Raw genomic sequence first — 27,534 nt, forward strand, 5'->3', positions numbered from 1 at the left:
TTTTGTGGATACAAGGCCAAGCAAGCTTGGCTCTACCTATTCGTTACTGCTGCATTCCTCATCTGGTGCGTGCATGGAGTGAAGGTATTTTCAGGAGGCTGCATCTTCATTGCTTTGTAAGGATTGTCACCTTAGTCAAGTAATGTGGGATTTACCTGCCACAGCAGCAGCCTGCAGTGGATACGACATCAGTGATGTACTACCAGTACATTCGCTGCCTTCCACTCACTACTGTCACGCACATGAAGCGTTGCGAGGCTGCATGATGCAGACTCCTGTCATCACTCGAGACACAGAGGCTGCAAGTTGGCTCCTCGGCAGGCAGCATCATCTGACTGCAAGGTGCATCACACTTTGGCCGGGACCTGCCAGCAGATATCATGCAGATATCCTTCACGAGGAATCTAAACTCCCTCGTCCGGTGTCCTGCTGCCCTCCCTTGTGGTCGGCTTATGTGTAGGAGCTGGAAGGGAGGTGACGATGGGCGCTCTGATGACCTGCACAGGGTCGATGTAGGCAGGAGGCTGTGTGGATGTGGTGGAGCTGGTGGTGGTCTCATCGCTGGTGATGTGGTGGATGTAAGGAGCAGTGATGCCGCTACAGTCACGACCCGCTGACGACAAGTGGCCGCTGTGCCCCGATGGAGCACCCTTTTTAAGGGAAGAGCTGTCCTTGCCCGTGTAGGAGCTGCAGCCCGGCACGCTAGTGGACCAGCCCCCTTCAGGCACCACCATGTAGTATGGTGGGGGCGGCGCCTCGGTCTTGATCACCTCCTCATAGGGTGGTGGTGAATCGGCAGCCTCAGGGTCACGAGTGCCAGAACGAATCTGTAATGGAGAGAAAAACAGGTGTGAGCATCATGTTGCATGAAGTAGTGAGGCAACATAATGTAGGTACATACTGCAATATTGAATTTGATTTGGCTTTAGTAGTGACATTAGTAGAAGTAGTAGTAGTACCTAGTAGTAGAAGTAGTAGTACAGGTTGAGAATCCTTTATCCGAAATTCCAAAATCTGAAAAACTACAAAATCCAAAAGTTTTTTGAATGCTGACATGATGCGTCACAAATTAAAAATTCCACTAAGTGATGGGAAGGTTCCACCACGAACAGCTGTTGTGTGCTGCTCAGGGTTGCCAGGTCCACAGTATACTCGCCCAATTGGGCGGGTAAACCTACTGCTGCGTCGACACCTTGGGCGTAAAAACATCTGCCTGCCACCACCGTGTGTTTTGGGTGGCCTTTGGGATGGGATTGGGCGAGAACACAGTCCAAGACCTGGCAACTCTGGTCTCTGGTGCTGCTATGCGTTAGTTTGTTGTCAGCAGTCGTCACAGTAACACCTTCGCTCATTACTCATTGTTATTTACCGCGTGTTGTGTGTTCTGTGGTGTAAAGATATTGTTGAAAATGTCAAAAGGACCTGCATATTCCGAAATCCAGAAAAATCCTAAATCCGCAACACATTTGGTCCCAGGGATTTTGGATAATGGATTCTCAACCTGTAGTAGTAATAATAGTAGTAGTAGTAGTAGTAGCAGCAGCAGTAGTAGTAGCAGTACACTGTATTTATCATGAGTGGTATTGGTAATAATTAGTAGTAGTAGTAGTAGTAGTAGTACAGTAATTGTCATTTACTCTGCACCAGACAGAGTAAGGGAGGTTGTTATAAAATTAAAAGAAGAAAAAATTATTGCTTTCCGATGTAGAAAATGTAAAATTACTCTCTCTCTCTCTCTCTCTTTCACACACACACACACACACACACACAGTTTTTATTACTCAATTTCCACACTTTTTCACTTTTCCTCTCTATCTCGACCCCTTGCAGCCTGTTCTCTTTGCCTTACTTCTGATGGAACTTCTTAATTGTGGCTTAGAAAACAAGAAAATGACAAGTATTACTAATGAGAGACGCCCTTCAACCTGTCTACCAGTACATTTGATTGAGCTGGCATGTTTGATTATATTTTATTTGTATCAGAAATCAAAACTGGGCTACCATGATTGGGATGTTGGCTTCTGAGCTTGCGTTTTAATGTAACTCCATTAATTATTATGGTGCAGTATCTAATTTGCATTCTTATTCAATTATCAGTGTTGTGAGGGCCGTAGAATTGCTTGGCACTTGAGATGAAAATGTGTAAAGCGAGACTACATTTTTTTGTGTGTGTTTGTGTGCATATTAAGGGTTTATTTATGCTAGGGGGCTTATTTATATCCTCCTTTTTTCCCCCTTGAACTGCTTCCTATTCCGTGAAAAAATTGTGTATAGCGATTTTTTTATTTATTTATTTATTTATTTATTTTGCAAAGTAGTTTAGGTGTGTTAGGGGGACAATTCTTTGGTTTTCTCCTTTTTTTTATTTCCTTGAGCTGCCTCCTATTCCTTAAAAAATTACAGCCTAATAATTGTTGTTATTATTGTTCTCTCAGCTTCTCACATTCATTGGCGGAAGAATAACATGAGGCGTGTGACTCACCCCTCTTGTCTTATCACCTGCAAACAGATCTACGATTGAGGCTTTGGAGTGTCTTTGTTTCTCTAGTTGAGCTTTCTTGTTTGGTTCTTGGGCATGACGCCTGACTGACACCCATTCTAAGGAGTAAGGGTTGATGAAGTGGCTTAAAGCACCATTACGTGTCAAATGCTATAGCCGAATAACAAGTTTTGCAGCTTGGTTTTTTTTTGTCTGCAGGGAGACCAAAGTACTTAATAGTTTTTGAGGGGAACGATTCCTAGCTAGACGGTCACACTTCATCCATCAGTATCTAACATCATCTTGCGAGGGAGAGTAGCTTTACATTAATTCCAATTATTGTAGGTACTCTGGAAGCAATTACCAACAAACGAACCCTATTATTATATACAATGACTAACTCGTAAGAGGTGTCACTGTAAGCACCATATAGAGACAAGTGGTGTGAAGCTTCTTTTTTTTCTATTATGGTCACTTTATGCTTTCCTGGGCGTATAATTCTTCGGGTTTCAGAATTCATAGATGAGTATGTGGAAGGCAGTAAAATCTAATTAAGGAAACCCAAGAAAACAGGAAATAAATTGACTATATTTTAGAGGTGTGAAATAAATGAGTCGAGACGGTTCACAGGCTTCATTCAACACCGGAACAGCTGACTCACGTATAACACTCGCGAGGCGTTGTGTTGTCCTGCCGCATTGAATAGTAATTTGGGAGGTAACAAAGTCTAAATATTAACCCTCACCCCAACTCTCAAGACAAAATGAAAAAAACACAGCTGTCCATATTTTTGAGGTGTGAAAGAAGCGAGTTGAGATGGTTCATGCCAAAGTTCATACACTCAACACTTGCTGTGACTTATATAATAATCAGCTGACAGTTCGGAAGTAATAAAGTCTAAGGAAAAAGGAAAGAAATCAGTTGTCTATAGTGTTGAAGTTGAAAGAAATCGAGTCGAGATGGTTCATAAGCTCCCGATACTAGGAATAAGCTGACTCATGTAAACAGTCCCGTGGCGTCGTGTGGTTGGCTTGTTGTGCCGCCGCTGCTGCTGAGAGCCGTGATAACGCTGCTGACGGGGCGGGACGGTGCCGGGATTGCGTCACGGCTTTGGGAGGTGAGGGCTCCACACAACATTACCTTATAAGGCATGGTTGTGATGTTGCACACCCTGGTTACATTACGAGAGCGGATTCGCGTCCCTCCTTGGTTGAACAGGAAACTATTTGTAATATTGGTCGTCGTGATGTTATCATTTGCCCTAAAACTGTATATCCTGATTATATCGCTTGTATCCACGTGTGCTCAGGGTTCAAAAGGTTGTATTCTGTATTATACCGACTAAGAACCCCTAGATATTGGTACTTAGCGGCATGGATTTATATCATTCGTATGTATAAATATGGAAACGCACTCAATGGTTGCTCAGTATTGTCTCAGGTCTTAAATAAGTATGCTTAGCTTAGATATCAATTGTGGAATAATCTGGATGGATCCCTCATACAGTTGATATTAACTCGCGAAGGAAAAATATCCGGCATTTAGTCCGCAGTTTAAGGGTTAAAGTATACACGCTTAAACGCTGCGATGGCTTCACCCTGGCTTGGCACAGTGTTTGGCGTTGATGTTCGCTGTGTCGTAACTCTGTCCCTCTTGAAAGAAAAGGTACAGTGGAGTAAGCTACGAGTACTACACGTTGGTTCGGCAATTAATCATCCTGTTTAGCTTAATTTGATACTGTGGAGTAACTCAGAGGGCGAGATGTAGGTACCCTGTGATTGATGTACGCTGGTTCGAAGTTTAAACCAGTGCGCAGTTTCGATATTATTTGTGTAGTAACTTAGATGCGTCTTTGGTAAATCTTTGGAGTAGCGGCTCCCAGCGGGTGCGCGTTTAGGGCACGGTGTGGTGGTAATTACAACATTTCTAGCACGTACGACGGGGTTTTGACAAGCGGAAGGCGTGTTTATGTTACAAGGGGTGTATATTTCCGCGCGGGCTCTTCCCTTTCTTCACCCCGGAGCTCGCAGTCTCATCGCCCATCGACTTGGAAGAAATCGTGAGGCCAGCGCGGAAAAATACACCCTTGTGACATAAACACGCCTGTCCGCTTGTCAAAATCCCGTCATACGTGCTAGAAATGTTTTAATTACCACCACACCGTGCCCTAAATGCGCACCCACTAAGAGCCGCTATTCCTAAGATTTACCGCGTCTTTTTATAGGGAAAGGTACGGATCGAGGCGTCCCCTGTGTTTGCCTAGCGCTGCCTCGAGTCTTTCATCAGTCTTCTTAGCCTTGTGGTTTTAAACGATTAGATCATACAAATAATAATGAATCTCCTGCTGAGTTCCAAGTTACCGCACTTTACTGTTCTCCTGCACCATCAAGGACGCATTTACCACAATCCCATTCCCATTGCACAAGTGATTTTTGTTTTCACGGTAAAGCAGACAAGTCAACAGCAAAACAAGCCTATTAAAAATTCTCGCATACGTTGCTCTTATAACACAAGGCAGAGGGGGATTTTATTTTATTTATTTATTTATTTATTTATTTATTTTTTTTTTTTTTTTTGTTACTGATCTTGCGCCACGTCACATTACTTTTTTATTATCTTTGCCTTTGCTTCTCACAATCATTGGCGGGGGAACAGCATGAGGAGTGAGTCACTCTTGTCTTATCGCCTGAGAACAGGTCGACGAGTGTCTTTGTTTCCCTACTTCAGATTTCTCTGCTGATGCTTCAAAGCTCCTTACTATTTAACGTATCGGGCTCCCGTCACGACTGTTTTCCAAAAGATTAACCGGGTTTTCATGGGTGTTTTTTCCCGTTCAAGATGCAGAAGTCGGGTACAACTATCACTAGGATCACAAAAAAGCCCATGGAAATCTCAGCAACTTCTACGAGAGTCTTTTCAAACAGGCGAACCTAGGCGCCGATACATTTAGGAATACGCGGGCAATGAAGCTTCTGTGACACCTGACTGACACCTATTCTAAGTAGTGACTATTGATGGAGCCTAAAGCACCGAAACTTGTTAACTGTCGGGGTATCTATGTAGTTATGACAAACAATACCGCTCGGTGGGCCCTTTATATGCAGGGGCACTAAAATATTTGGCAATTTGACTTCGTTAAATTGCCAGTATGTCAATTTCCACGCCGTTATCATGGAAAACATATCCCACCACTATTTGCTTCCGGTGCATCGTAGTCAGAGTGAGGGTGGCGAGTATGGCCTTCGGCTGCCGAGACCTGCGGGGCGTGAGTACTGGCCTCCCCGGCACCGCAACGCGTCTTATCAACCACCATGAACTAATCTTATTGTTTGCATATGCTACTTGCCATCTTTTGCATTTAATTGAGGATCTTGGCACACACACACACACACACACACACACACACACACACACACACACACACACACATATTAAGGAAAAGCTGGACAAATACATATATGGAGACGGGACCACACGAGCGTAAGCCCAGGCCCTGTAAAACTACAACAAGGTAAACACACACACACACACACACACACACACACACACACACACACACACACACACACACACACACACACACACACATCGTGGCAAACTCAATCGCCTTGACTAGTGCTGAGTTGGTGCTCGCGTCCAATAATGACGGAGGAGATCCTCTCATGTGGCGTGCCTTACGTCGTTGCCGTGCCCTGCCCGCACCTCTACAACTCAACACGTAACAGCCGAGTACCTGGGCACTTCCTGGTGACGTCACAGTTGGTCCTCTCAGAGTGAAGGTCCTGTGCTCACCGTGTCCTCCGTGGCCAAGGAGACGAAGCTGAGCGGCTTGGCAAGGCGCAGTGCAGGACAACATTACACATGATATAATATGGTTACCACTGAAGGGTACATCAGAGCTGCCAAAGTACCCTGCGTATACTTGGCTTACGCTCTTCAACGCTTTTTAGTACCCTCTTTAAACATCTCACGCGAGAAAAAAAAAAACTACTACCCTTAGTAAACGTGACAAATCTAGTGGTCTTGAACGACCTTTGTATAATTTATATCATTTTGTAATTATTATTTATTTCTAATAAGATAGACTTTGGTCCCGCTCCAGATAGCTCAACAGTAGTCTTGGGTGTCTTAGGCGCCCTGTGTTGTCATTATTGCCGTGGCGTCCTTCATGCCAGCACCAGCCATGCGTTTAGAAACTCGGCCAACCACCTTGAGTTTTTTCTGCTTCTCAGACATCCATTGAGAGGACACATATTCGCTAAATCAAACGCTAGACTGTAGTGTCAACGTTCATCCCTTCCTGCACAACCCTCCGGCCTCCCGCCCCGCCACGCCTGCCACGTAACCTGACACTAGTATTCTTATTTGTATTTTTGAAAGCTGAAAATATCGATAACTTTCATTCACTAAGATAACTTTTTTTTTTCATTGATATCGTCTATTAATTAGAATGGATTTTTGTACTTTGTACTTTTTATACTTTTCTACACCTCGTGTGGAAAGAAGGTTGGCAGAATCTGCTTTCATCCATCGTCATAGATTCTATAGAATATGACGGCACTGAGGTTTCGTTTCTCAAGGACTCTAGCCATTACACTTTGTGTCAGAAGAAAATATCTTACTGTGCTGACAGGACATCAGTTAAGAGTATCAGTTAAGAGTATCGACAGATATTATGAAAATGACCTTTTGCGTTACGCAACAGAGCAATTTGTAAATAGTCCTATATTAAAGATTGCTTATTTTAACTGTCATCCCGTCTCCTCTATTGACGCTAGCTTTGAGGAGGCAGCGCGTGGCGGCCGCTGTGCTCGTGTGGTAGTGGCAGGGAGGGAAAGAATGTATAAAAAAAATATATAGTCCTTGTCTGGCTCACGGTGGTCCAGCAGCAAAGCTCTAGGCTGCTGCTGGAGGCCACGCCTCCCTACACGCGCCCTGTGTGTTAACGTGCATGCCCTTTCAAAATGCTTTGGATCCTTCTATCTTGCAGCTTGGATTATTTATATTGCTTGTTTGCTACTTGTGCATTTCTTGGTCATAAGTATACGGCATGAGGTCTGCGATAGCAAGTACGCTGCCCACACACTGTTCGTTCTCGTGCCTCGTCCGCCGAGTGTCGTGTGCCTCCTATAGTGTGCTGAGAGGGAGGAAGGCAGACATGGCCAGACTACTCCAAGTAACACTCCCGGATCAAGAGCACACTGACCTTTAGTCGAGGCAGCTCACGCCCTTAAAGGTTACATAAGTGATGTTCTTTACTATTTTAATACTGATCGCATCGGATGACTGTTGAAAGTAAAAACAAAACACGCCTAGTTGAAATTCATTTAACGAGTAATAATTAACTTATTTATCGATTGGTATCACTTAAGGATTCTAGAGCTAGGCTCCATAGTTTCAGTCAATCAGTCAGCGTGGGCATACACCGGGGGACACGTTGCTTCGCCCACCCTACGACTCTATTGCGGGATGCCCCTCCGAGTAACTTTTCCATGTGGCCTACGCAGGCACTTTTCCCATACCAAGTACTTCCCAGCAGGGTCCACCGCGTTACTCTAGCCATGAGATTTGTGGGCGCTCCCTCAGCCTCCTCCACCGAGGGTTATGTCATAGATACAACCCGGCTAGCAGGGTCGACCTATAACTAGCGTACCGCATGCCTATAATCGACTGAAGATCCGAATCTTTTTCCTCCTGATCATGTATCGTCAGCGCCATATACTCGTGTTAATCGAGTTCATAACTCGTATGAAGACTTTTCAACCGGTGCCTCCAAACACCTGTCTTTTGGTCTTGGCCCAGAAAACCTGAATCCCAATTGCTCCTCTTTGTGCATTGCCTCGAGAGCCATAACCAGAACTTCGACTGCTTGAAGAGCTGCACCGATGCAGGAATAATTCCCTGTGACTGTTGAGGTTTTATCAAATTAACACGTAGCTCCGTAGTGCAGTGATTAACACGCTCGCCTCAGAACCAAGACGTCCAGGGTTCAATTCCTGCTCGGAGTGGAGTCGGATGGGTAGTCCCCTTTAATCCGTGCAGTGAATGAATACCGGGTGTCAGTCGGGGGTTGTGTCCCGCCTCCCGGGGGTGTGCGTGTCATGTGAGGTATCAACTGTATCCAAAGATCCGTCACCTGAGCTCCAAGCTTAGTTGGGAAAAGTACTGGTTGAGGATCGCGAATTCAAAGCATGATCAGATCATGGTAAATGACACACACACACCCACACACACACACACACACACACACACACACACACACACAGTCCTGCCAGGGAGGCGTCGCGTTAAGCCTTGTGCACTGAATCAGTGATTCGTGTACACAGTAAACTGTCGCTGATACGGGAACCTGTGTGGAACTTTCCTGGCCATGAGGTTATTCCCGTCTAAGATGGATATCACACACACACACACACACACACACACACACACACACACACACACACACACACACACACACACACTGTAACCCCGCCACTATCGCGTACTCCTGATGCACATAATGCTACGATTTATGTCATACATTAATCCTCTGTGATCACTCATAGTCACATCACAGTCGTCTTTCTTTGTATAACCAACGGAGAATATGTTTGGTTTATCCTGCACTCTTATCCCTCTTGCCACCTCCACCACCTCCACCACCACCACCACCACCACTACGACCCTCACCGTCATCACCACCACCACCATTCTTCTCTTGCTGCAAGCACAGCCCTCATATAGCCACCAGGCACACTGCTGTGTGTGTGTCTCTCTCTCTCCACTTGATTGCAAGGAATCATATTGATCCTTATAGGCACCGGCTATAATTTGTTGTATTTACTTTAAATTAATTTATTTAACCTCCGTTTCACTCGTCGGATTGAAGTATCTGCACAAACGTTCCTCATCTTCGAGGGAGGCATCGGGTGAGTTTTAAGGTCTGCGAGGCTCTCATTATTATCGGCTATAATTATTCGCGTCTCCGGCACTAGAAACACTCACTTGCCTCTTAGTTATACGTTTCACAGGTGTTGCGCCACTTTGAATCACTGGTTACCTTGACCTCCGTAGGAAGAATTCACTTGTCTAACACTAACACTAGCACTTCGTAATCCCGCGGTTCTCGTGGACGATAACACCACTTCCGTGTGGCGAAAGAGCACAACCAGCAACGCACTGTTCTGAAACACACATCCCTGTTGTCCACACACAACACAGACCACTCCCACCAACACAACAACAACAACAACAACAACAACAACGACACTGACACCCACAGACAGGGATGAATCAGTACATGCCTTCAAAAGATCGTAAAATGTATTTGCTTCAATAAAAAACTTAATCTAGTAAAGAGAAAAGACCTCCCACCAACACCTGGCACAACCACGCCGGACCGACTGGCCCGCCCTGTGGCCTCTGTGCTCACCCTTTATTGAGAACCTCCCCCGGCAGGCCTTCGAAGGGGCCACCGTGGGAAACACGTACATTCACATGGCAATAAGTAATATAAAAAAAAATAATATAGATAAAGAATAGTGTCATGCATATGTGAGACATGTTTGTGCCGAGGACAGGAGGCCCCTAGGGGAGGTGAGGGCTCACGGCGAGAGTGGCGGGGGCAGCGCTGCTTCAAGCAGGTGGTGGAAGCACTTTCAAATTGGCTTTTGTCCGCGGCCACCAGCAGCTGAGGACCTTTTATCTCATCCTCCATCGAGCCACTACTTCTTCGTTTCTCTCTCCTCTTTCTCCCTTTCTTTCTCAGCGTCCACTGCCCTCCATCTTTCCTCCGTCTGTGGAAACATTTAAGAAAGTTAAAGGAAGCCTAGGAAAACAAAGCAACCATTTACCTGGCGGTGGGCGACGAGGAGGGTGCGAGTCCTGAAGAACCAGAAGATGACCTGGCTCCAGGCGAGGAAGACGACGCCGCTGTAGATGACGCCCTGCCAATTTTCCTTCAGCACGAAGACGATGATGAGGCCGATGTCGACCAAGAGCAGGATGGGTGAGCCCACTGCCAGCACCACCTCGGGTCTCGACACTCGTTGCCACACGCTTCTGCCACCGTTGACGCCGTCGACGCTTCTGGTGCTGCTGGTGGCGCTGTTTTGGTGATCCATGACTGACAAAAGAGACCTCGTCACTGACTTCCTTCTCCTTCCGCTGCAGATGAACTTCTGAGACCTTAACCTGTGTGGTTGTTGCTTTATTGTAAAAGTGTAAACAGGAAAGAGCATTCCAATGCTGGCAGAAGTGGACTCTGGGTTGCTCTTTGGTGGCTGGTCGGAGCTGTACTGCCGCGGCCGTCTCCGGGGCACGACACGGCTGATGGGTGACGCATGCGCAGCGCCACGTATTCAATACCCAGGATTCCTTGGTAACGTCACAAGACCCCCTGGGCTGTCTCCGCCGACGTCCCGCCCTGATAACACGCCCACGAGCGATACCAACAGGTCACTCTATCGCTACCCCCTTCCCCTCCACCCCCAATAATTATCACCCCTGCCCCCTACCCACCCTGCCATCAAGCCTTCTTCATCCACTTCAGCCGCCACTACAACCAATAAATGCACCCACAAGGCAATCATGCCCCCCCCCCCCCCTCCCCCCGACACACACACATGGACTGTGTTTATGGTATAGGCTGATACTAATTCCTGATAGGATAATTCCTCGTAATGTGTGTTCAAATGCTTCGTTTTCCAATAAAGATTTATGAGATAGTTAGTTCACACACACACACACACACACACTGACACACACACACACACACACACATCTTAAAGCTGTATATATCTATGTTTTGTGTTTTATATATATATATATATATATATATATATATATATATATATATATATATATATATATATATATATATATAAAAAATTTTCATTCTTATGATTTTCTTTCATTTTCATTTATAATCATTATTATTTTGTTCATTATTCTTACATTACTGATGTTTCGTTGTCAGCAGCAGAGGCAGCAGTTGTTGCTCTGCTGTTGTTGAGCAGAAAGGGCTTCAAGCAGAGCAGTAAAATTCAGGCGGGGCATTTCCGGTTGTGAAAGCTTTGGTTTGTTCAGAGGGCTTGTCTTGTGCGTGTGTGAACCACCCTGCGCCCACGCCACACCGAGGCTCGCGAGTCAGGCATCGTGTCTGTGTAAGGTTACGGAGATGAAAACGATGACAGGAGTGACGAAAGTGTGCTGCGGTGTGGTATGTAAGCCCCAGTCGCTATGCTGAGATGCGGATGTACATAATCTTTTAGGCATTTTAAGGAAGCTGCACAAAATGGCTGTTTGATTTATTGTAATCCGGCAGACTTTCGTTATCTTTGAGTTAACATTCACATGCCTTCACTCGGGTCACCGGGGGAAAAAAAAATAGCAGGTCTCCGGAGTCATTACCGCGCGGCGACCCCATTCACCATGACCATGAGTGAAGGGAATAAGCGGGATGTAATAAAATGAAAATGCGAGACAGTGACTCGTGAAAAAAAAACCTTTGATAATACACTTCCAGGAGGATAAAGGTCATCCCACGCCAGGATCAATGCTGATATCAGCGTAAGTGCTTACGGCAACAACAACAACAACAACAAAGATATCGGAATTTGTTGTGATAGTAATGATGATAACGATGGGAATCACATATTATTATTATTATTATTATTATTATTATTATTATTATTATTATTATTATTATTATTATTATTATTATTACGGTTATTATAATCATTAGTAGTACAAGTAGTAGTAATAGTAGTACGGTATTATTATTATTATTATTATTATTATTATTATTATTATTATTATTATTATTATTATTATTATTATTATTATTATTATTATTATTATTATTATTATTATTATTATTATTTATCATCAGTAGTAATGGCAGTAGTGTTACCATTTACTTAATGTTTTCTGTTATCGGCAGTATCATTACCGATAACCAACCATAGCGGTAGGCACACGCTCCCTTAATGTTTCCTAATATATTGTTCATACACTCATGATCGTGGAAAGTCCCGGCGGCCACGTCACCTGTCTGGAGCTTTTCCACGGCGGGAAGGAAAGTCAGACCCAAGAGATTACTGTATTGTTTAGTGCTCCTTCATTTATAAGTATCCGTGGTGAACAGTTGAGGAAAGGTGGAATATGTGAAATAAGGGAAAACCTCTGTTATAATATTTACATATATTCGATTATGAAATTAAAGAAAAGGCATAGCAGGGATTGTAATGCATTAACAATACCCCGGCACTAGGAAGGAGAGATCATTTACTGCTAATCCCGGTGAGGAGAGGAATTATTTTATACGTAAGAGAGGTGGTGTGGGTGGGACTACGGAATATATTGAACGGGTAGTGGAAGGAGTGAAGTGTGCGAGAGATTCAGGTGGGTTGGACGGTCAAAGGGAAGACAGGATATAATTGGTTCGCAAGTGTAGTAATTAAAGTCAGGAATAGACGATGGACAAGCTAGTATTGCCAGTAAGAAGAGTTGAGAGAGAGAGAGAGAGAGAGAGAGAGAGAGAGAGAGAGAGAGAGAGAGAGAGAGAGAGAGAGAGAGAGAGAGAGAGAGAGAGAGAGAGAGAGAGAGAGAGAGAGAGAGAGAGAGAGAGAGAGAGAGAGAGAGAGAGGAAGTTAATAAGCAAAATAATTTCTAAACTCGTGAATAAATTTATTTTGTGGCTGGTTCATAAATTACAATTAAAATAAATTTCCAAAACGACCTATATTATTTTTACTACCTAGTCCTCACTTAAAACGGCGCCATGACTGTGTGTGTTAACCTTGCGCAAAAAAATATGTAATTGATCCCTTTACGTAATGGCAATGTCTTCTTGGCACATATTTTTAGCAAGTTGGTTTATCGACAATGGCAACGGGTGAGAATGTTCAGGGCGTGAGAAGGCGTAGCTGAGGGGCGTGGATTTGACAACAATCGGCCGGGTCGCTTGGATATAGACTTACATAGATATTTAGAAAACACAGACCCCACGGTCCAGACTAGGCGGTCTGTCCTTAAACCTAAGTGAAATCATACGAAATTTAATGCCACCAAGTCTTTACATTTCGACTTTAGTGAACATCAAGTTGGAAAGTTGCGGTCGAGCTTGTTTTTAAATGAATTAATTGTACTGCTCTGGAACACTGAAGGCGGGAGTTTATTCCACTCTCGCGCTACAACGTTGGTGAAGAAAAATTTGGTGCAATCTGCATTTATTTGTTTACGCTGAATTAAGTTTTGTGCCATTATTTCTCGTTCGGAACGTGTCACCGATCAAAAACAATTTGGATTTGTCCACATTCGTAAAACCGTTGAGAATTTTGAGACAGTTGATCAGTTTTCCTCGGAGGCGACGTTCCTCAAGAGAGAGCAGCTTGAGAGCCTCTCGTCGTTAGGTTTGTTGCGCAAGGAAGAGATAATCTTAGCGATGTCCTTTGCATGGTGGGGAGACCAAAACTGTACCGCATATTCCAGATTGTATTAGTCATATTCTGCGGTGATGATGAATCTATATATATAATGCGAGAAAAGTGGGACTAATCTTTAACTTCTTCAGTCTCTTAAGAAATGGTACCAACGTAACATTCCAACTCTTCACATAACTTCACCCATTATAGTTTCAACGATATGATGCAGGACTCCTTGATCTTTACAACTTAGTGCAAGATATTGATAATCTGCTAGGGCCGTATTACGAGTCGAATCCGAGAAGTTTTGGGTCCATACAGATTTCGGTTCAGAGGCCATATTACAAGTCGAATCCGATAAGTTTTGGGTCCATACAGATTTCGGTTTAGAGGCCATATTACGAGTCGAATCCGATAAGTTTCGGGTCCATGTAGATTTCGGTTTAGAGGCCATATTACGAGTCGAATCCGATAAGTTTCGGGTCCATATAGATTTCGGTTTAGAGGCCATATTACGAGTCGCCTTCGCTAAGTTTCGGGTCCCTGCAGAGTTCGGGATGAATAACATTGTACGGACCCGAAACTTCTCGGATTCGACTTGTAATACCCGAAATTGACCTATCTTTCGGCCACTCCTCTAAATCTTTATGGGAGCAGTGAGCAGCGGGCTTTTTTTCACATTTATTACCTTTTTTATGCCCTTGAGCTGACTCCTCTGCTGTAAAAAAAAAAATACGGCCCCAAGTCCTAAACGGGACGTATATTTCTGAAGTGTGTGCGTGATCGGCACTTCCCCGAGCCGCTGAGCCGTGGGTGACGCGCGAGTCGTAGCTCACAAACTAATCGGATAATCCTCCTCTAATCATTCTCAGTGTGCTTACCGGCGAAAATTATCGGAGTTCTACAATTACACTTAACCTAACTCTTAACTAATCTAACCTAAACCCGGCCTGCTTCTGAGCACTACCACAGTTCAGGAATATGCAAACGACCCGGGCTGTTAGTAAGGAGAGACGGGGTGTGGATTGAAAATACGAGTTACTGGTAGATTAACGCAAGGACTCCACGGGGCAAGCTGTTACCGGAGCCGTAGAAAGGAGAATCTGGCCAACATCAACACAGGCGCCATGTTGTTCCCAAAGAGCCGCGCGAAATCCAAATTCATGCTGATAGAATAGTCATTTTTCATGTGCTCTGGGTATGGTAAGGACCTCGAAGGAGCATCTAGACTAGAGCACAAAAGAACACTCTTGTACTATCATCAATTTGAATTTCGCGCTGCTCTTCTGGTAACAACATGGCGCCTGATATAGAGGCAGCCACACTCTCTTATTCCAATGCTCTGGCTGTTGGTAAGGGCGGGGCGAAGTGTCCGATGAGTGTGTGCCCGGCCGAGAGTGGCTAGGGCGAAGGTGAGAAAGGTGTCGGTCTCCGTTGGGGGCGGGAGCGTGAGAAGCCTCGCCACTCAACCTTTATCGCACCTGTGAGCCGGACCAGCTGAGGCGCGGCCGAGATACAGAGCAAGGAGTGATAGCTTCTAGATTTGTGAGATACAGGAGAGGGAGGGGAGGAGTGGGAGTTGTTGGAGGGATGGATGAGTTGAGGGTGGAGGGTTGGAGGGTTTGGGGTGGAGAGGGGTGGAGGGTTGGGGCGGTTATGGGCGTAACGGGTCGGAGGGTACAGTTGAATGAGAGAGAAAAAAAATAAGAACTAGGAGACAAAATAATGGGAATGCGTTCTTTAGAGAGAGAGAGAGAGAGAGAGAGAGAGAGAGAGAGAGAGAGAGAACGAACGTGAAGTCACCAGCGGCGGCCCGTTGCCCGCTCATCGACATATTTGTCTTAAGTTGCACTATGTAAGATGTAAAAAGAAAGAAAGAAAAAAAGTGTTGCTGGGTGTAGACGGGAGACATTGGTGCGAGGTAACCCACCCGTGAAGGTCATAGATAGATAAATAGAGAGATAAATTCTCGTCGACCACCAATTAAGGATTTTATCTTTTATATAAGATTATCTCTCTCTCTCTCTCTCTCTCTCTCTCTCATTTCACATCCCCGTTTCAAGACATTTTTAAGTTTTACACAAAGATGAAAACAAAATAGTCGACGACCTATCCTTCTTAATTCTTAACCCCCTGAGTCACGATGTCGAAGGTTTGACAAGTGATTAGAAAATGGAGAGAAGAGTTGGCAGGTGCGTCTCGAAAGCGATAACTTATTTCTGCTGATACGGCGACTTGTTGTGAGTGATTAGGAAAAATCTCAACACTGACAAAAGATTGGACGAGTGTGCGTGTGCCTGTGTGTGGGGGTGGGGGGGGCAGAGATAGAGAGACGAGGGCCGGGTGTGTTTAATGTTCTGTAACCTGTTTTAATGTACTTTTATTGCTATCTCTATCCCTTCTGTATCCCCACTAAAGTCAGTATTCTTAAACGCTTCCATCTCTCACATCAATCATTTTTAAAGGCCAAAAAAGAGGTCAAACGCGTCCCCATGAGTGTTTCCTTGCGTTCACAGTACAGAAACTATGTCGCGCTACCACTAGGGTCATAAAAGCACCCCTGGAAATGCCCACAAATCCCACGAAAGCCTTGTTAAGTGTTAGGATTCAAGAATATGTCCCTCTGATCCTCAAGCGCCAAGCTACCTCAAGCTCTGGGAAATCCACAAAAGTCACACCATAAGGTTACGTCACCCTGAACTGCGATAAAGTGGTGTGGCGTTGTTCAGAGATAAAGATCGTAAAGTTTAGTCCAGTGATTGTGGTGTTCGGTGCCATGGCGAAGATTTGTGTGACGGCTGTAAACTTCTGTGTCACGGTGGCGCAGTTCGGGTACACTGATGGTTGGTTTTGGTCCCGCGATGGTGGTTTGGTGTACTCGTAGCAGTGGTTTTCTTAAATGTGGTGATGGATAAGTAGTGTAGGACTGTATTGTATTCATATATCTAGTTAGTTAGTTAGTTAGTTGTTGTTTTAACCCGGTAGCAGCGACGGGCCAAATTTGTGGCGTGTAGCAGCGACGGGCCACATTTTCGTCATGATAAAGACTCCCCAAAATAGATGATGCATAAACTGATCACAAATGCGTTGATATATATTATGAGATGGTGTGTGCGAGTGATGTTCTTTTTCATTAATTCGCTTAGAGGGGCCTTTAATTAAGAAACATGATCCCCGCAGCTACCGGGTTAAGATGATAGCTCAAGAAGATTCCCAACTATCAGGCTCACTCTATACAGCGCGAATAGGATAATGATTAGTTGTGATCACGTAACGGTGGACCTCAGGGTAGTGATGGTGAAGTACAGGTCATGTAACGTTGGTGAAATTTAATGTAGTGATTGTGCGTTGTGTTGTAGTGACGATGAATGCTGTTGTGATCGCCTATTGTAACAAGTAGACCAAGGGTTGAATAGATACAAGAGTAAATATTGATGTCATATATTATAGATAGGTAGATAGATAGTTAGTAGATAGATAGACAAGTTGATAGATAGACAGTGTCCAAAATTCCTGAGGTCAGAAAAGTTGCCCCTTTATATAAAAAAGGCGACATGAAAGGCTGAATTAAAGATACTGACCAATTAGTATTCTCTCTGTACGCTACAAACTATTCGCTAAGATCACAACGAACAGAATAAGTGCAACACTAGACTCAAAGCAACCTAGAGAATAAGATGGATTTCGCAGTGGATGCTCAACAACTGATCATGAGCACATCAACGCCATCAACCAAGTAAAAATAAATCATCCGAATACAGTAAAACACCATGCATGACTTCCATAGACTATAAGAAAGCATTCGATTTGTTAAAACTTCACCAGTCATGCAGGCACTCAGGATATGTCGTGTTGGAATGTGTGTAGGGCACCGTTGTTAAGATTGTCGTACTCAGAGCATAGTATTTACCTGTTTCTGACGCCTAACTATTGCCAAGAAACATCAGGATCTAACTCTTTTAACGATAACTATAAATGAGTTTCGCTGTTGGAGCCCAGAAGACAGTTTATGGGTAGGAAGTCGGGAAGTATAATCGGCTGAGTACGACAATCTGGCAACGTTGGTGTAGAGACAGCACGACAACCATCAACTCTACTTGTAAAACGGGAACATGCCAGTTACAAAAGGCGGTCGGAACGGTGACATAATATCTTCAAAATCATTGCCGGCTTGCCTAACAGAAGTATTCGAGAAATTAGAGAGGGATAACATGGGAATCAAGATAGACGGTGAATGCCTTACCAACCCCATAGATAACATAGTCGTACTCTGATACTAAGAAAAACTTAGATAATGATCGGTGTATTCCACGTAGTGATTTTAAAAGAAAGGTTGAAAATTAATGTGAAGAAAATGAAGGTAAAACGACACCAAATAGTGACACGAGAGAGTATCTAGGACAAACGCTTCGTGCAAACCCATCGCGCGAAAAGGAAATCGGCAAGAGAAAAGGAATTGAATGGATTGCTTTTGGTAAACATAATATCATCAATAGCAGCCTGGCACTCCCCCTACTGAGAAAGGTGTCCAGACAGTGTATCCTGCCAGTCCTTACACTGTGCAAAACCTTGGCGCCTCACAGAACTTTCAGAGAGACAACTAAGAAGCGCACAGCGAGAATGAGGAAAAATGTGATGAGTATAACATGACGATACTGGAAGGAACCATCATGGACTCGGGACTAGATGAAGGTTGTAGGCATATTCATGGCGTTTAGGAGTACGAAATGAACTTGGGAAGGTCATATCGTGCGTAGAACTGATATCAGAGTGCCAAAGCAGAATTTAATGGAGGTTAGGGCAGACAGAGGACCAGATGGGGAGATGGGATCAGAGGATTTGCTGGGGCAGGATGGAGTACACTACCATCAGACAAATAAGATGGAGAGCATTGAGAAACGCTTTTAACATGCAGTGGACTAGTAATATCTGAAGTACAGGTGAGTGGCTTCTTAAGGGGCTATTACACTGGGCATATTTTCCGTGGATCTTCAGTCAAACCACGATTTCCGCTAGCGTGATTCTCATTTGTTTCTTGTTATTGCTGATGATGATGATGGTGAGTAATACCGTCGTCCTTTGGTGAAATCTACCGTAGCTTTGGAAGATCATCGACACGTCAGAAAACCACGGAAATATGAGAACCACGCCAGCGGAAATCGTGGTTTGACTGAAGGTCCACGGAAAATTTGCCCAGTGTAATAGCCCCTTAAATGTAGTTCACGGAATCAGTTTTCTTCGGCCATTACAAGCAGCGAAACCTCGACTTTGAAATAATGTAAAAATGATTATGTTTGTTATTCAGGGACGATGAGCGCTGTTGTGCCCATGGTAATATAAAAGTCCAATGACGATGAAAATATGATAGTGATGTTGTGTTGTTGCAGTGATGGTAAATGAATAGTTACAGCGATAGTTAACTAATAGTGACGGTCCGCTTTCCTTTATAATGATGGTGAATGTTGTTGCAATGGTAAGATCGTATGTTTATGGTGAAATAATGGAGTGACAGCTTAGGTTGTTGCCGGAATGGTAAGCTAGTATACTGATGGGGAAATAATAGTGAAAGTCAGTCTTCCATTATAATATCCATATGAGTATCGGGCTTTTTTTTTTTTACATTTGCTACCTTTTTTAATGCCCTTGAACTGACTGCTGTAAAAAAAAAAAAAAGTGATGGTGAGCGTTGTTGCAATGGTAAGACAGTATATTTGATGGTGAAATAATACAGTGGGAAATAGTTTGTTGTTGCAATGGTGATATAACACATAGAAGGTGAAATGATATAGCAGTATACTCAGTGTTGGTTGTGATGGTGAACGTGACTAAAAAAAAAGTGTTATGACGATTGTGACCCTTGATATCGTGATAGTCTTGATTACGGAACTTGGTATTATCTTGGGAAGTATTATTGTTGTTTCTTTCCTGGTATGGGTGGGTTATCTATCACCTCTGTTGTTCTAACGTGAGTTCTAACGTGAGTTCTAACGAGGGTGCCACTGTACTGGTCCTTGTGTCTGGAGATAGTCGCTTAATTAATTGCTCCAGAGAGAAGGATCGACAAGGACAGTGCTGCTCTTTACATGGAAGAAGCTCTGAAGGCCCTCCATTGTACATTGTGCTTTGTTAAAGTTACGAGCACCTTCTTGTCTGATTGAAAGAGATATTGTACCAAGTTGAAAATATATCAAATCAAATTCAAAGATCTGAACATATTTCACTCGAGTACTCGAACTTTTTATGTCCCTAGAACAAGGCGACATTCCCGCCGTTGTTTCTGGCCAGACACGCAGCGGACAAGAAGGTGACCATCTATCTATATATTTCACTATCTTTCAATCTCTCTATTAAGGAGACAAGAAGGTACTCGTACCATCACTAAGCCACACACTGGCAGACAGAGAGTGGACACAAGAACGAGTACAACAGATCGTGGAAAAGCCGATAGTAAATAAAGTGAAAAACGTAGCTTTGATAAAGATGGGAGAAAAAGTGTTAGGAAATGAAACATCTAATAATAGTATCGAGACGCTTATGTTTTGTGGCACAACATTGCGAATTCTCCGGAGTCGTTTATCACAGTTGTGTTTCTATGAGCTGATAATACTTTCACTGCTCGATCATGTCCGCAAGATGATGACCTTACCCTGGCGACGAATAACTTACCCAGCCGTTGTTTTGGGCGTCTTAAGAATGGAACTGAAGTAAATAGCAATGTTACAGTAGTTGCTTATATTACAAACACCACAAGTATAAATGAATAAATAGAAAGATGTGTTTTTTTTCTTACATATATATTTTATTAGTATTATTTAACAGGAATTATAAAATAGTGTCATTTCGGCGTCTTCCTTCTTTCGCGGTTTTCCTCTCTTACTTTCTGTTGGTGGAGGAAGGTGAAGGCAGCGTTGCCAGATTATCGTATTCACCTCGCTGTATTAATAATTTTTAAGCCTTAAACTCTCGTACCTACACAAATAACGATAGAAAATCAAAGTTAGCGTTAAAACTGTTATTTATTGATGTTTGTTATTTGCTACAGTTATCGGTCAGAAACTACAAAAAATGCAATGCGGTGAGTACGATAATTTGGCAACGCTGGGTGAAGGCTTTTTTTGTAGGTGTTTCATCCGTAATCTGCCCCTATACTGTCGAAGACCAAAAATATAAGAGAACGGTTGCGAGGGGTCCCTTTAACCCCTTCATATTTGCGTTCTCTCCTCCCTCACTGCGTGTATATGTGTCGCCTTATCGCGGGAGGGGTCAGAGGACAAAACATAGCCATTGTTTGCGCTCTCGCCGGCTAGTCTTCGCCGCCCGCCACGTGACGCCGAGCCCGGGTACAGGTGTCCTCACGCCTCGCGCCCCGCTACCTGGAACCCTTTTGCTGTCTTGCTTGCTGTCCCGTGTGGCAGTTGCGCCTTCGTTTGTCAGCCATTGGTGTGGATTATCTAGTCTGACTGCATTCGTTATTACTGTTTTTGGATTATCTTGTTCATTGATTGATCTGGCTATGTTATTTCCTTATAGTTAGCGAGATAGGTAAAATGTCTTCGTTATCTTTTGAGCTGGTAATACTTGTTGGTTAATTGGCAAGTTAGGTAAGTTGCTGTTTTGTTTGTTGATTCATCTAGTTACGTTAGTTGGTTAGTTAGTGAGTTAGGGTGTTAGTTAGGTAGGTGGTTAATCAGTTAGTTGAATAGTTGGGCAGTCAGTTTGTTAATTAGATAGTAAGTTAATCAGCCAGTTAAGAGATTAGTTAGTTAGTTAGTTGGATTATTAGTTAGTGGTTAATCAGTTAGGTAAGTGTTTAGTCAGCCAGCTAGGAGGTTAGTTTGTTAGGCGGTGAGTTAGTCAGTTAATTAGGCAAGTAGGTAGGTAAGCAGTTAGACAATTAGATAGCCATGTAGCAATTAGTTAGTCAATCAGCTGATTATATGGATTTATTTCTTCCTTTTGTTACGGCACATAGTTGGTGTTTTCTTTTAGTATTGTATTAGCCTGAAGATGCAAATGGATAATGATAGTAATGGTAATAATAATAACACTAATAATAAAATGATGACACATTAACCTTACACTGCAAATCGTTGACCACAAGGGCTTTGTTATATCGCTCTTCACTGTAGCAGCAAGTCAGCATTACGAGTGTGGGTGGAGAGTCATGGTGAGACCGTGGTATGCAAGACTAAGATCGTGTAAGGGTGAATGCGATTACTTATATAATAAATAGAGGTAATGCAAGGATGAGTGGTCGCTGTGAGGATGTGTTATCGGGACAAGGGTGAATGTAGTCTGTGTGAGGGCGAATGGTAGCATTGCAAGAGTGAGTTTGGTCGCTTCGGTGTGAGGTAGAGCCATTTTTCATAACTCTACGGTCAGCTCACCGCATATTTCATTTGTCTAAGAGTTCGTGGTGTGTTTGGGAGTTGATTCGTTGTTTAGAGTTCGTTATTTGTTTATTCTAAGCTCGTAGTTTGTTTATTTAGAGTTTGTGGTTTGTTTGCCAATAAGAGTTTGTGGTTGGTTGGTTTACATCTCAGAGGTTGCTTGTTAAGAGTTCCTTCGTTGTCCCAGGGTCCTCTATCGACTGATGTCCGTGCAGATTTATATAAAGGAATATCCCAAACACCTCAAACAGGCCTGGAAATTGTCAGTAGAACATATGAGAGTGAGAGTGTGTCCTCCATTAGGCGTTACAACAGTGTGGACATGTCGACCGTAAGGAACGTTATGAAACAAACGCCGAGATCTATGGTTACCGTCTCAGGCTTCCGTAGTGTCAACGCTGTAGGAAGAGTTCGAAATTCTATAAATGAAATATTCAGTATGTATTTATTCGAACTTAAGACTGGATACTTTGGGCTATGATTATATAACCACGCCCACCGCTTCCTCTCGTTGGTCACTAGGAACCTACACGTCTGCTGCTTTCTGTAAATCGAGACACCTCTCCTCCCGAAATTGACCTCTGTTTTCGCCACTCGTCTGAACCCTTTTCTACAGAGGCAGTGTTTAGCGGGCTTTTTTTTCATTATTACTTTTTGCTGCCCTTGAGCTGCTTCCTTTGCTGTAAAAAAAAGCACATATAAAACTATACATATATGCTCAAAAGACGCTAATGACATTGTGTTTATAACGTCCGTATAATGCCCTGCGGTATTACTCATTTATCCTTGAGCTATGCAAATGTGAAGTGATGATAGCTAAAGGGATTGCGGAAACATATGGCTGCATCTATTGTTTCCATTTAAATTCATGCTTACTGTGTGTGATTTTATACGGGTGAAGTTTACACATAACGTCACCCTCGCATATAAAGATAGTAATGGAGGGATGAAAGTGATTACGTTGACAGTGAATAGAAGCAGTGAAAGGATTGGTGGTCACTGCGAGGATATGGACGAGGGCGAATAGAGTCCTTAAGAGAGTGGATGATAGCACTAGCAGGGTGAATGTAGTCCTTAAGAGAGTGGATGATAGGATTAGAAGGGTGGATGAAAGCATTAGAAGGGTGACTGAAGTCGTTAAGAGAGTGGATGATAGCGTTAGAAGTGTGAATGTAGTCGTTAAGAAAGTGGATGATAGCATTAGAAGGGTGGATGATAGCATTAGAAGGATGGATGTAGCGCCCTTATTAAGTCTTGTACTGACTGAATTCGAGGTATATCATTGACGTCAAACTCTTTTTATTCTTATAACCATATCAAGACTCTCTGACCCCAAAATTATCTTAGACACGTGGCATCTATCTCAATGTAACAGCTTTCTTCGGACTTTTTTTTATGCTTAATTAAAAGTTTGTGTTATTTACGTTTAAGTGTAGCAGACAGTCATACCCAAGCTGCCTGTTACTCTAAAATCGAAAGCCTTGTTAGTGAATCCAGTGAAATCTGCTCCTTGAAGCCATGTTTACGACTTAACGCGTCCCCTCCACACACACACACACACACACACACACACACACACACACACACACACACACACACGCACACGCACACGCACGCTCTCTCATTCTCTCACTCATTCTCATTCTCTCATTCTCATTCTCTCATTCTCTCATTCTCTCTCATTTTCTCATTCTCTCATATCTCTTTCTCTCATTTTCTCATTCTCTCATATCTCTTTCTCTCATTCTCTCTCATTCTCTCATATCTCTTTCTCTCATTTTCTCATTCTCTCTCTCTCTCTCTCTCTCTCTCTCTCTCTCTCTCTCTCTCTCTCTCTCTCTCTCTCTCTCTCTCTCTCTCTCTCTCTCTCTCTTTTCTTCCTCGTCAGCAGCGCGTGTCACGTTATCAGATGCCAACAAAACACTCGTCACTCCACACGTGCGATCGTTGCCCTCCTCGCTCCCTCTCGCTATAATGGGAGACTAAACTAAACGATAAATATAAAATAGAAATAGATAAATAAAGAATAAATATAGTAGTAGTAGTAATAGTAGTAGTAGTAGTAGTAGTAGTAGTAGTAGTAGTAGTAGTAGTAGTAGAATTAATAACAACAACTACAACAATAATAATAATAATAATAATAATAATAATAATAATAATAATAATAATAATAATAATAATAATAATAATAATAATAATAATAATAATCTTCTCCCAAGTAAACTATTCTCAAGTAAGGCTGATCGTTGCTATATTTGCTCCCCAGTTGTTTAAAGATAATGTTTGTTGATGTTTACTTTGAACTCTTCCTTTTTATGCTTCATTCTAAGCTTCCAGAGTAGTTCTTTTCCCTGACCTCAACACTGCCTGGAAACGTCTTGGCGAACACACCGTAAGAAGGAAAGCGTCCAAGCCCGCTATGTAATAATCTTTTGTAACTCTCAATCACTTTATCTTTCGTGAGCTTTTTTCCCCGTTGTTTATTATTAAATGTTTTCCCCTATAGACTGCTTGCTCCCTCTGGTGTACAACGTATACGGCTTGAGGGATTAAAGAAACAAATTTCCATGCATTCACTTCTATTCGTGATGTAATAATAATGTATGGAAAATAATAGCTACAAAATAATATAAAAACTAACATACTGCGAGTGACAACAAAGACAACACAAAGATCAGTATCTCTAGAGAGAGAAAGATAAATACAAATAGCCATACTATACAAGCAGACCATTTCACTTAATCTCCACTTACGTAACTCTGATGCTAAAATTCAACACGAGACAATATTATTCACACTCAAATAGAGACCATACACGTAAAGCTGCTTGGCAAAGGGGAGAATAATGAGGGAGGGAAGGGGATAAGGATTTCAGGTGTAAGTATGGGTAGAACTAAAGGAATAAAAGGAGTATAAAGGAGGTCATTTTTTTAAGGAGTCAGCGACGAGTTTCAAGAGTCAGTTTGTGTAGAACTAACGGAAGGGGAAAGAGGGAAGGGAAAGGAAAGGAAGAGGAACTGAAAGGTTTGAGATGGGGCGGGATCGGAAGGGAAGGGAAGGTGAGAAGGACAGAAAGGAAAGGGACGGGACGGAACGGGACGGGTAGGGTAGGATAGGGTAGGGTAGGGAAGGGACGGGACGGGACGGGACGGGGCGGGAAGGAAGGGGAAGGGAAAGGAAAGGAAAGGAAAGGAAAGGAAAGGAAAGGTAAGGGAAGGGAGAAGGACAGAAAGAAAAGGAAGGGGGAAGGGGAAGGAAGGAAGGAAGGGAAGGAAGGGAAGGGAAGGAAGGAAGGAAGGAAGGGAAGGAAGGAAGGAAGGAAGGAAGGAAGGAAGGAAGGAAGGTAAAGTAAATAAGGAATCAAGGGTGTCAGAGATCAAGAGTAAGTGACTTTTTGTTTCTTTGTTTTTTTGTCGCAGGCTTTTATGTTCTTTGTTCTTTGTGTTTCCCTTTAGCTGCTTCCTTTATTGTAAGAAAATAGGGACGAGTAGAGACAGTTAAGGGTGACGAGAGCTCTATCTTCGGTGCTTGTGGCTGAACTCGAAGCCGTTCCTCCCCATTTCGAAGTCTTGATAAGCCTGGTCGATCTCCTCCTGAGTGTTCATGACGAAGGGCCCGGACTGGACCACCGGCTCCTCGATGGGCTGGCCTGAGGAGGAGAGGAAGGGAGGGGGAGAAGAGCGGGGAAAGGAAGAAAAAAATAGATTACTAAAGAACATGCTGTCTTTATAAGTATCGAAGCGTGTTTTCTTCACATGATATTTTAGATAAGTAGTTCCTCACTCCACTCACTTTTCTATGTAAATGACGTTAAACATTTCCACGGTTAAGGCAGTAACAATAATAATGATGATGATATTACTATATAATAATAAATATACCCGCCACGAGGACGAAATGCGCCTTCTGCGGCCCTACGGTGCACACGGTGACAGCTTCGCCGCGGCCCAGCACGAGGGTGTGGTGCGGACCGCCCTCCCGCGCCTCCTCCCCGCGACCTGCACGCGGTGGGGGTGGAGTAAAGCACAGGGCGGACATTAGCCTTATATAATCATGTGAGGACAATGTGTGTGTGTGTGTGTGTGTGTGTGTGTGTGTGTGTGTGTGTGTGTGTGTGTGTCTTTGCCCTTGGCCTACCTCCTGTGATTTAAAAATTGTGTGTTTTGTGTTCATGTCTCACAAAGCGGAATGATCTAATTTAGTTCCATTGGTGTCTTAATTGTTTCCTCTTGATAGAACTTAAATCGAAGGAAGGAGGAAACATAACAGATGCAAAGCTGCTCCAAAGCTGACTAGTGAACAGAATCAGAGTTAAGATACTGGTTTACGACATAGCCACGACGGTAATGCTTGATATCAAACTCCATTCCCCCCCAAAAAATGGAAAGCCCTGCCATAGAAAGCCTCTCCGATAATTTCCCAGGTCTGCCATCAACTCACCCACTGCGACCGTCCCCGTGATGACGTAGATGAAGGCGTTCCAGTCCCTCGGCAGGTTATGGGTGACTTTGGCGCCGGGCTGCTGGTGGAAGGCGAGGTACCGGACGGGCGTGAGGGTCTGCAGGGGGGACTTCACGCCCTCAGCCTCCCCGGCCAGCACTGTAGGGGTAGGGGGGAAGGTGAGACAGTCTTAGGGCCAGTTTCATAGTTCCCCATGATGGGTTAGTAAGCTCCCAAACCAATACCAGAGCCTTCGAAATGTCCTTGTATAGTGTCTGGTGTTTATATTTAAGTTCACAAATTTGATGAAACTATACAGGAAAAGTCTTGTGTATTTAGTGTGGCATCGAAGACCTCACCATTTTGGATTGTATGGGATTCTGTTGTTTGGTTCGGGCTGTTACGAAGACTGTGTTGGACCGTGAAATCGGCTCTTAGAGATAGTCACTTCACGCCCATTGCGGTATGCGCGTGTACGAGGACATAAGGAGTCTGTCATATGCTTAAAGGCACTTATATCATCTTAACGCTCACTTCACCACGAGATATCAAAGTCTATTAGGTCTTTTCCACCAGAACCTTATTAACACCACTCAAAGTCCTTCATCTATTTAATCACCCCACCTTTAAAATTATTGTACCTACCTATGTTACAGTCGCGCAATGTGTACTAGCTAAGCGTGGTCTTGTTACAGTTGCTTTTAAAGATTATTATATAAGTCAGAGCCCGCCTACCATGCTTACTACCCTTCACACTCACTCCCCCGCTGTGTGTGTGTGTGTGTGTGTGTGTGTGTGTGTGTGTGTGTGTGTGTGT

General features: G+C 43.5%; 2 protein-coding genes and 1 long non-coding RNA gene across 6 annotated transcripts in view; 1 reads left to right on the plus strand and 2 right to left on the minus strand.

Moving 5' to 3' along the window:
• On the minus strand, positions 1-11,054 carry LOC126986620 (merozoite surface protein 1-like). 2 transcript variants are annotated; one of them, XM_050842893.1, is made up of 2 exons: positions 10,315-11,029; positions 1-827 (listed from the first exon to the last, which is right to left on the minus strand). In XM_050842893.1, exons 1-2 carry the CDS (start codon positions 10,699-10,701, stop codon positions 405-407), a joined length of 810 nt encoding a protein of 269 aa, XP_050698850.1. In that variant the 5' UTR covers positions 10,702-11,029; the 3' UTR covers positions 1-404. The 2 variants fall into 2 exon arrangements, 1 of the variants encoding a protein (XP_050698850.1); XR_007739839.1 differs by having other exon boundaries at positions 702-827; positions 9,522-11,054.
• Positions 3,349-27,534, plus strand: part of LOC126986622 (uncharacterized) — a 25,893-nt gene continuing 1,707 nt past the window's right edge. Inside the window, exon 1 of the long non-coding RNA XR_007739841.1 lies at positions 3,349-3,596. This is a non-coding gene — a long non-coding RNA (uncharacterized LOC126986622). The remainder of the gene's footprint in view (positions 3,597-27,534) is intronic.
• LOC126986618 (uncharacterized) overlaps positions 25,668-27,534 on the minus strand; it is a 6,873-nt gene continuing 5,006 nt past the window's right edge. For all 3 annotated transcript variants that reach the window (XM_050842891.1, XM_050842890.1, XM_050842892.1), the window contains 3 exons: positions 26,718-26,876; positions 26,159-26,275; positions 25,668-25,926 (listed from right to left, as the gene is read on the minus strand). In XM_050842891.1, the coding sequence (XP_050698848.1) occupies positions 25,793-25,926; positions 26,159-26,275; positions 26,718-26,876 (410 nt within the window). In that variant the 3' untranslated portion in view covers positions 25,668-25,792. The remainder of the gene's footprint in view (positions 25,927-26,158; positions 26,276-26,717; positions 26,877-27,534) is intronic.

The sequence above is a fragment of the Eriocheir sinensis genome, chromosome 62 (assembly GCF_024679095.1).
Source record: "Eriocheir sinensis breed Jianghai 21 chromosome 62, ASM2467909v1, whole genome shotgun sequence".
Classification (NCBI taxonomy): domain Eukaryota; kingdom Metazoa; phylum Arthropoda; class Malacostraca; order Decapoda; family Varunidae; genus Eriocheir; species Eriocheir sinensis.